Source organism: Tuber melanosporum (genome assembly GCF_000151645.1).
Source record: "Tuber melanosporum whole genome shotgun sequence assembly, scaffold_9, strain Mel28".
NCBI classification, from domain to species: Eukaryota; Fungi; Ascomycota; class Pezizomycetes; order Pezizales; family Tuberaceae; genus Tuber; species Tuber melanosporum.
Window position 1 is genome coordinate 1,171,712 of NW_003299139.1, and position 8,447 is coordinate 1,180,158.

The 8,447-nt window shown below is 47.1% G+C and overlaps 2 protein-coding genes; one reads left to right on the top strand and one right to left on the bottom strand.

The window, feature by feature from the left end:
• The first annotated feature begins 545 nt into the window (after positions 1–545).
• GSTUM_00011767001 (uncharacterized protein) lies at positions 546–2,797 on the top strand. XM_002842126.2 has 8 exons: positions 546–697; positions 762–781; positions 836–958; positions 1,033–1,141; positions 1,197–1,600; positions 1,668–1,904; positions 1,981–2,219; positions 2,271–2,797. The coding sequence occupies exons 1-8, from the start codon at positions 598–600 to the stop codon at positions 2,632–2,634; spliced, it is 1,596 nt and encodes a 531-aa protein (XP_002842172.1). The 5' UTR covers positions 546–597; the 3' UTR covers positions 2,635–2,797.
• Positions 2,798–2,818: 21 nt separating this feature from the next.
• Positions 2,819–6,527, bottom strand: GSTUM_00011768001 (uncharacterized protein). XM_002842127.2 has 9 exons: positions 6,204–6,527; positions 5,903–6,154; positions 5,683–5,829; positions 5,545–5,624; positions 5,096–5,484; positions 4,763–5,040; positions 4,577–4,705; positions 4,345–4,517; positions 2,819–4,279 (listed from the first exon to the last, which is right to left on the bottom strand). Exons 1-9 carry the CDS (start codon positions 6,324–6,326, stop codon positions 3,478–3,480), a joined length of 2,373 nt encoding a protein of 790 aa, XP_002842173.1. The 5' UTR covers positions 6,327–6,527; the 3' UTR covers positions 2,819–3,477.
• Between the last annotated feature and the right edge of the window lie 1,920 nt (positions 6,528–8,447).

The window sequence follows — 8,447 nt, forward strand, 5'->3', positions numbered from 1 at the left end:
TCACTCTGGTCCGTTAACCTCCCCTGAACAGGGTAAAGTAGTAGGGACGGATTGTTCCCTCCCTCAGCCTTCCGAGGTCAGGGCTCTTATATGGGGAGGTTCAGTACACGCTATGATTTTGGGTTTTTTTTTAAAAAAAAGAAAACTGAGTTCCAAGACGTCTGTGGAAATGTAAAATAGCTTCCGAACCCCCAATCTTAGTGTATCAGATCCTTTGGCCTCTGTCGCGTTTATCCAACCAGCTCTACAGCTACGAAATCCTCCTTCCTATAGATATTTTCTGCGAAAAAAAAAGAAGATAGACACCCTAGAAAAGTCACGGTCTATCATATATTTTAATGACCGTCAGAAATTCCCAGGTATGATAATATGATAGGAGAAGCAGCCAACCGGTACTTGTACTGTACAGTACCCAAGACTCACGAGTTATTTACAGTGATGCGTTGGGATCATGCCAAGATACTACTTTATCTCCACCATCTTATCTCCAGGCAGAGATCTTCCGGGGGATTTCATGGAAACAGTGCCCCTCAACTCCCCTCTATCATAGCTTTATTAAAATTCTACGATTTGCATAATCCACAACACCACACAGAAATGGCAGCTACTGCATCTTACGGGCCGGTCATGGCTAATACATCAAGTCTGAAGGAGAAGCCTATGGCTGTGCGAACAGCAAATATCATTGCTGCGAGAGGTATTTCGCCGTCACTTTCATCGAATGTGTTTGGTATCATAACTGACCCATTATGTCTACTCAGCCGTGGCCGACGCTATTAGGGTATTATTAGGCTCTATCGATGATGGAGAAGTTCTTACTGATAGCGCTTCACAGACTTCACTCGGCCCGAGGGGAATGGACAAGATGATTCAGAATGGGAAAGGGAATACGTTGATTACCAATGATGGGCATACTATCCTGAAAGATATGGCTGTAATGCATCCTGCGGCGAAGATGGTATATATATATATTCCCCGGAGAAGCTGGAGACTGAACTCTTCGTGGGTTTTGCTCATTGTAGATACTCTTAGTTGGTAGATCTCTCGGCCGCCCAGGACGTTGAGGCTGGGGACGGAACAACTTCGGTGGTTGTTATTGCCGGGAGCCTTCTGGGGGCTGCGCAGAAGCTACTATCAAAAGGTAATATACCCACCAGAGGAGTATACGGAGTGAGATGGCTAACATTGGATGATAGGCATCCACCCCACTGTCATCGCAGAATCCTTCCAAAGAGCCGCTGCAAAGGCTGTTGAAATCCTCACCGATATGTCAACCCCCGTAGCACTTACAGACCGCCAGTCACTCCTCGATGCAGCGAGCACCTCACTTTCTAGCAAGATTGTTTCCCAATATTCTACTCTCCTCGGACCGATGGCTGTTGATGCCGTGTTACGAGTTATCAACCCCGCCATTGCTGAAAACGTCGACTTAAATAATATCCGTATAGTTAAAAAGGTTGGAGGCACAATTGATGATACAGAGCTTGTGGATGGGCTCGTTTTGACACAGAATGTTCTTAAAGGCTCCGGAGGCCCATCGAGAATGGAGAAGGCGAGAATTGGCTTGATACAGTTTCAATTGTCACCGCCCAAACCTGATGTTTGCTCACCCCCCAAATTGTTAGAACTAATGAGAGGTCAACATGGGCTAATTGGTGGCTTGGTAGATGGAAAACCAAATCGTTGTCAATGACTACCGCCAAATGGACAAGATCTTGAAGGAAGAACGGACATACTTACTTAATATGTGCAAGAAGATTAAGAGGGCCAAGTGTAACGTTCTATTCATACAGAAGTCGATTCTTAGGGACGCTGTCAACGATCTTTCTTTACATTTCCTGGCCAAATTGAATATTCTAGCAATCAAGGATATTGAACGTGATGAGGTTGAGTTTATCTGCAAGGTTCGTATGTTATGGTTTCCAGGAGCTCCACCTTCTGATCACACGGGCGTATTTTCTAACTCTGGTTTGTGCACAGAGCGCCGGATGCAAGCCCATTGCCGATATTGACTCTTTCACCGACGACAAGCTTGGAACAGCAGACCTCGTCGAGGAAGTGCAGTCCGCGGGAGCGCGCATCGTAAAAGTCACTGGCGTCAAGAGCGTTGGCCAAACTGTCTCAGTTCTGTGTCGTGGAGCCAACTCCATGATTCTTGACGAGGCTGAACGTTCCTTGCACGACGCTCTCTGCGTCATCAGATGTCTCGTAAAGAAGAAGTATTTTGAAACCCGCCTTCCCTTATTACTTATTGCTAACGAAGTGCCTAGGGCCCTCATTGCTGGAGGCGGTGCGCCCGAAATTGAAGTTTCCCGCGCATTGATGAAAGCCACCATTGCTCTTACAGGCACTGAGTCGGTCTGCTGGCAAGAGTTCGCAGAAGCCCTAGAAGTCATTCCCACAACTCTTGCGGAAAACGCCGGCCTTAACAGCATCCGTGTTGTGACAGAGCTCAGGAACAGACACGAGAAGGGTGAGAAGTCTGCAGGGGTTAGTGTTAGAAGGGGCGCTGTCACCAATATCGTTGACGAGAGCGTCCTGCAACCGTTGCTGGTGAGCACTAGTGCCATCGAATTGGCAGCAGAAACTTGTAAGATGATTTTGAGGATAGATGATATTGCACTTTCCCGGTAAATTGGGGTTGGTGCATGGGAGGGTTCGTAGAATGTACGGCTAGAATAATGCTACCCTGAGAAGCTTTATCAAGTGACTTTCGAGTTGGGTTTTTGAGTTGGGTTATGCTGGATGTTGGTGTGATTAATCTACCGCTAAATACAAAGGCCTTAATTCCCGGGCAGCTAAGATACCTAGACAGCTGGACAGGACAAACTGGCAAGTAGATGGGAGATAGTGATGACCCCCACACGACCCGGATAATATTCAATCAACCTATGGTATCATACAGAGATATCGCATGCCCTGTATCTAGAAAACTCAACCAAACAGCCCTCTACCACTCCTCAACCCCTGACAACACGATACCTTGAAACCCAGCTTTGAAAAGAAAAACGAAAGAATGAAAGAATTACCACGCCTGAAGCATAATATCTATTTCAGGCTTCCGCCCAGAGTAGGAGAATGGAAGGAAAGGGTCCCACACCCTTTCATGCGGGTGCTATTGTAGTAAATCGTTCTCGAATTCTTTCTATATTGTTTCCACATGGTTCTTGGGTGATGATGGCTCGAAAACCCTGGCTTTTGCTGTGTTTCGGCCTGTCCGGCTACCAAACGACCTCTATTGGCAGCTCACCATGAGTGAGATCCCATGAAACAGTATGAACTGCACAACCAACCATTCTATCCCAAGGCACTGTTATACCCCAAAATTTAAATCCAAGCAGACCTCAAGTTTTTCCCATTCCCCCTCTCTTTTTGTGTAATCCCACACATTTCCCAATCCCTCCACTAATCCATTACCATTACCGGGCTGACTTACCACATACAACTAATTCCTAAGTTACACGTTCAAATCAAAATTCAAATATCCCACCCATCGCCCCACCCATCTGCATTATTGTCCCAGGCATCCGCCTTCACCTCCGCTTTAGCCGCTGGCGCGGGAGTAGGGTTTGTCCTAGCAACAATAGGCTTCATACCCGTCGTCTTATTCAGAGGCTTCCTCGCCGCCATGACATTGCCCTTCGCATTCGAAAAGGCATTTCCAACGCCTATTCGCGGTGCTGTAGGTTTCTTAGTGAGGCCTTTAGGCAGTGGGTTTTTGGATTTATTAGCCATAGAGGCGATATCCGGTTCTCCCCATCCGTCGAGCGATCCGGTATTTGTTGACTTGGGTTTGGCACCACCCGACGAGCCCTCCACGTCAAAAAGTTTCTCTTCATCTAGGTCGCCCCAGGCGTCCGGGTCGTTATCTTCGTTGTCTTCGTCGCCGAGGAAGCTGGAGTGAGCGGGTGTTGCTGGTGAGAGGGCTTTTCTGTGTAGTGCTAAGGCGGAGGCGGTTCTCGTTTCCGCAGATAGGCTGGGTTGGGTTTGTGCGGCGACAGTAGGTGCAGAGGCGGGCCGAGGTTCGTTACCTAGCGCGCTTGGGGAGGCTGCTCTTTCGATTTCTCCATTAGCAGTGCTGAGCTTTTTTGTAAAGCTGCTGATTGCCCAGCCGGCCCAGGAGGATTCGTCGGTTTGGGCAGTTCCCATGCGGGGAGCTGCAGCCACAGAATCGGTTGCGGTGGTGCTGGGCATAGCCGTGTCTGGGTAGTTTGCCGTGAGAGTCTTGATCCTCTGAAGGAACACGTCAAGAGTTTTGTTGGCTTGAGTGCGGACGAGCCTAATTACAGTGAGGTCATCCAGCAACTCCTTCCATGAGAACGCCAGGCGTATCCTATTACATACTTTTCTTTGTCCACTAAAGAAGGTGTGATTGCCGGAAGCAATCGCACGGCGCAATCGTTTTCGTCAAATACATCTGCGGTTGCGGCCAATGCCAGCAATGCTGCATTCCGAGCATGAACGAAAGGATCCCTAAGGGCTCTAGTAAATGCAGCAGTCAAAACCTTCTGGCGGGTCTGTTAAACGGAGCATCAGTATCCCTCCAGATAGCTTGTGGCGATTGAAAAATCCTCACATTAGGACCGAGATTCCTCGCAATCTTACCCAAACAAATTGTGGTATTTGTCCTGATCCCCGGTTGTTCATCATTTTGGGTCTTGGCGAGATATTTTAAAAGATCGCCATTGACATTACGATCCGAAAGCTACCCAGATCCAAGTTAGCTCGCAAAATACAGAACTGCTGGAGAGGTTCCGCTTACCTTCGGAACAACCACTAGCACAGCTTTGACGGTTTGTTCTCGCACTATTGGCGCAACATCTGAAAACCCAGTCAACATCTCCGGGAATACCTTATCGTTAACAACCCTGTTCGAAAGATGCCCGATCATCTTCGGTAGATTATCTAACAAAAACACTCTAGTTGCTCGATCCGGAATGGCGAATAGCCTGACAATGCAGGGTGTTATGTTGGACTCCCATTCCTCGTCGGAAAGCTTCTCCCCAATTTTCAAAACCACCGAGAAAACCTTTGGTCCACCTGCAATAACCTTTCAACCCCGCGCTCGATTGGCGGAACGGGGAGCATAACTTACCCCCTCCAAACTCGACACTCTTCAGTAATTCCGGTAATATCTTGGCTTTGAAGAAGTCTTCCGGAAACTGATCACCAGTCTCTTCGAGCTCCCGCAGGAATTCTTCTCGTTCGTCCTGACTCTTGACACCCATATTCTCCACGAATTGTGCAATATGGATTAATGGTGTATCAAAAAAGGCTCTACTGCGGCTTCCCTGCTCTAGGAAATGAGCCACTGACAGCCTGGTCTTTGGGTTTTGCTGGGTAAGGCGCTTATATGACGGTACCATATTTGGCGGTATCGCCTTTGCCTGTGATAGTTTCTCACTATTCGTGAATGCCCCAGCATTAAAGACCTCATATATCAAAGTTCCAAAGTTCCAAGAATCCACGACGTGTATTGGTTGGCTATGGGGGGGGGGTATAGGTTAGTATTAGATTCAGTTCTGTGGAAGAAACACAGCTCACTTCCTCAGAGTATCCCAACCGCCCTTCACTATCTCAGGCGCAGCGTATCTCCCAGAGTCCGGCAATAAACCTCCAAACCTCTACCGCAATCGTTAGCACTGCAATGTGATCCCTGCGGTGTAGGGAGATTATCCGCACATATATGACCGGATCATCATCCTTTAAGGAGCTAAGAACCTCAAACCCAGCAAGCTTCCATTCACCACTTTCCGCGGTATATATCGAGGAGGCTCGGATATTGCCATGAATAGATGCGGCCTCCTCATTGACAAATTTCAAGGTGATCTATTACCTCGGCAAGTCAGGGGCGAACACACATATTCATTAATAATCATGAGGCAACGAGAAAGGGCCATACAGCAGTACTATAAAGCCCCCATTTGATGGTCTCCGTATTCAAAGCTTCCCTCCGGACATGCCAGGTCAACGGTGTCAGCCTCTCCGTAGCGATATATATATAGGTGTCCGTCTCGACCGAGTCTATAATTCTGACTACCCCCGGGTGTCGAAGTGTGCGCATCTTGCGAAGGGCATTTTTAGCAAGTGGTAGTCTACTTCTAGTAGAATCGTTGATCTCGAATGAAAAGATGCTGCAATTTGAACCGTCTTCCTAGATTATTTCAGCATGAGACCATGGCCCGCCCAACGACGGTGAATACCCTCTTGGTTCCGTTGTAGAGACTCCAAATGGAACTATCGATATCGACCCTATCGCCGAAAGTATAGGGGAATGGAGGCCCCTTGGAGATAGCCGAAGCTACGGCCAATTTGAGAAAATCCATTTTCTTGATCCCACGTCGAAGATCGTATAGTCCTAGTGGGTTAAAGCTCGAGCTCGGGCGAAGAAAAGTTTAAAGATCAGGGATGGAGTTTGTGGGAGAGGCAGTGCTGTTGCAAAGGAGGAAGCCCAAAATCACGTGGAAAAGGAACCAGGTGGCTTGATCGATCTTATCTTTTGATCATCATCTTCATCTTGATCATTCTGTCGGCTCTGGTCAGTGAGGTGGTATTTTTTACCCCTTGGACAAATAACTTACCGGTACCGTATCATACTCGACCAACCCGGCCGCCAAGTCATCCTGATCTTATTATGCGCAAACTCTCTCTAGCACTTAACTTATGATAGGTCCTGATTGTGCTTACCGCCAGCTACAAGTAGATACTGGCGCGTAAACCCTTCTATCCCCGAAAATTAAGTATCGTAGAAGGCAGTGGCACCCGTCGCGTTCACGCACCTGATTTAATTGCGTGTCTTGAGCTACCATAGACGCGGCCATATTATCCACTACCATAGTCACGGGGGTCTATGATACTGAGAAAATTTTATTGTATGTATCTGTATCATACCGGTATCATAGTATGCCCAGATAGGGCACGTGACAAATATATCTATCAAGTATAAGTACTCGAGTACAGTAGGGGATAATTATTTGAGAAGTGCTTAAGACTGTTCAACTCTAACTCTTGGGAAGCAGCGATCGCCGACGACGACAATGTGAGTCCGTTCAACGTTACACTATCTCTCTAACTGGTTAGGGACTGGTATTGAAGACTGACTTGCTAAATGCACGAGAACGTAGCGACATTTCAACCATCATCATCATCATCATCATGTCCATGATTTATAGAAAACTCGCTACCAGGCCTGTTCCCCCTGTGGCTCTTCTGAGGCACCCTTCCCTCGGACACCCAATCAAACGCCGCTACACCACCGAACACGGCCTGAAGGGAATAGAGGGTTTGCGCAGTGGGACCTAGGTGCCAGTTAAATCTAGGAACATAGGTTATTCAATTTGTCTTGGCGACCTAGGTCTGTGTGGGGACCTGGCCGTGGTCCAAAAGATGGGTTTAGACACCTGGAGAATCTGGCAGGGTAACCAGTGTGAAAAGATGGAAAAGAAAAAATGAAGCAAGACAGAAAAACTCCCGAAATGACAGAACAACCCCTGAAATAACCGATCATTATCAACAAAATGGATGAGAATCGATCTCCTATTGAAAGAGACCAAATCATCATACCGGATTCTCCTACTTCGGTCCTCCATGTACCAGAAGCCCAACAACAAGCAGCAGCTACCGCTCTACCCAAACAGCTAAGAGGTAGAGGAAGACATAGAGCAAGCGGAGCTGGAAGGGCAGCAAAGTGGACAGGCTGAATGGATTCTGTGCTTGTCTGCCAGGTTCTGGCAACAGACCCAATTAACTGTAGGTATGGGAGGACGGTTGCAAAATGGGCTGAGGTATCAGAGATACTTCAGAGGTTACAGCCACAGCCAATTGTACGCAGCTCAGAGTCTTGCCGCCAAAGGGTTAAAAAGCTTGTTGAAATATATAAGGTTAGTAAGTTCTGCATATTAACATAATAAAAAGATTATATATATAGAATACTAATATACCTATAATAGAAAAATGAAATTCGGTCTCTCCAGAAAAGTGGGACAAATGAAGAGTTTGGAGAGTTCAAACAGAATATGGTTGAACTCGCAACTAGGTGGGACCAAAACAGTATTGATCCAGCTACATGAAGAGTAGTTCAGGAAAAGGCAGCCCAACTAGAGCTTGATGGGAGGAGGGTGAGGGAAGATTCAATGCATGGGCTTGTTCGAAGACGGGAGGAGGAGTGGGATTGTGAAAAAGGCGCAGTTGATTGTTTGGCAACTCCACCAACCAAGAAGTCCAAGAAAAAAGCTGTCAAAGATATAGATGGGTTATTGGATAACTTTTTAGTGAGAATGAGAGAAGATAAAGAAGAATTGGAGAAGATACAAGCGAAGTATGATCAGAAGCATGAGGATCTGATGAGAGGAATTCTTAGTCTTACAGATGAGATTCGCAAACAAAGTGAGCGCCGATTATTCTCCCCAAGAGTACCAGGACCCTTCTATTAGTCTAATTGGTACTGG

Excerpts from the sequence above, each read along its gene's own strand:
- GSTUM_00011768001 (XM_002842127.2), bottom strand. The coding sequence starts at position 6,326 with ATGGATTTTCTCAAATTGGCCGTAGCTTCGGCTATCTCCAAGGGGCCT. Across the intron at positions 5,485-5,544 it reads GGTTGGGATACTCTGAGGAA|CCAACCAATACACGTCGTGG; the intron begins GTGAGCTGTGTT and ends CCCCCCCCATAG. Across the intron at positions 4,706-4,762 it reads TGCTAGTGGTTGTTCCGAAG|CTTTCGGATCGTAATGTCAA; the intron begins GTAAGCGGAACC and ends GGATCTGGGTAG.
- GSTUM_00011767001 (XM_002842126.2), top strand. The coding sequence starts at position 598 with ATGGCAGCTACTGCATCTTACGGGCCGGTCATGGCTAATACATCAAGT. Across the intron at positions 698-761 it reads AAATATCATTGCTGCGAGAG|CCGTGGCCGACGCTATTAGG; the intron begins GTATTTCGCCGT and ends ATGTCTACTCAG. Across the intron at positions 1,601-1,667 it reads TGTCACCGCCCAAACCTGAT|ATGGAAAACCAAATCGTTGT; the intron begins GTTTGCTCACCC and ends GTGGCTTGGTAG.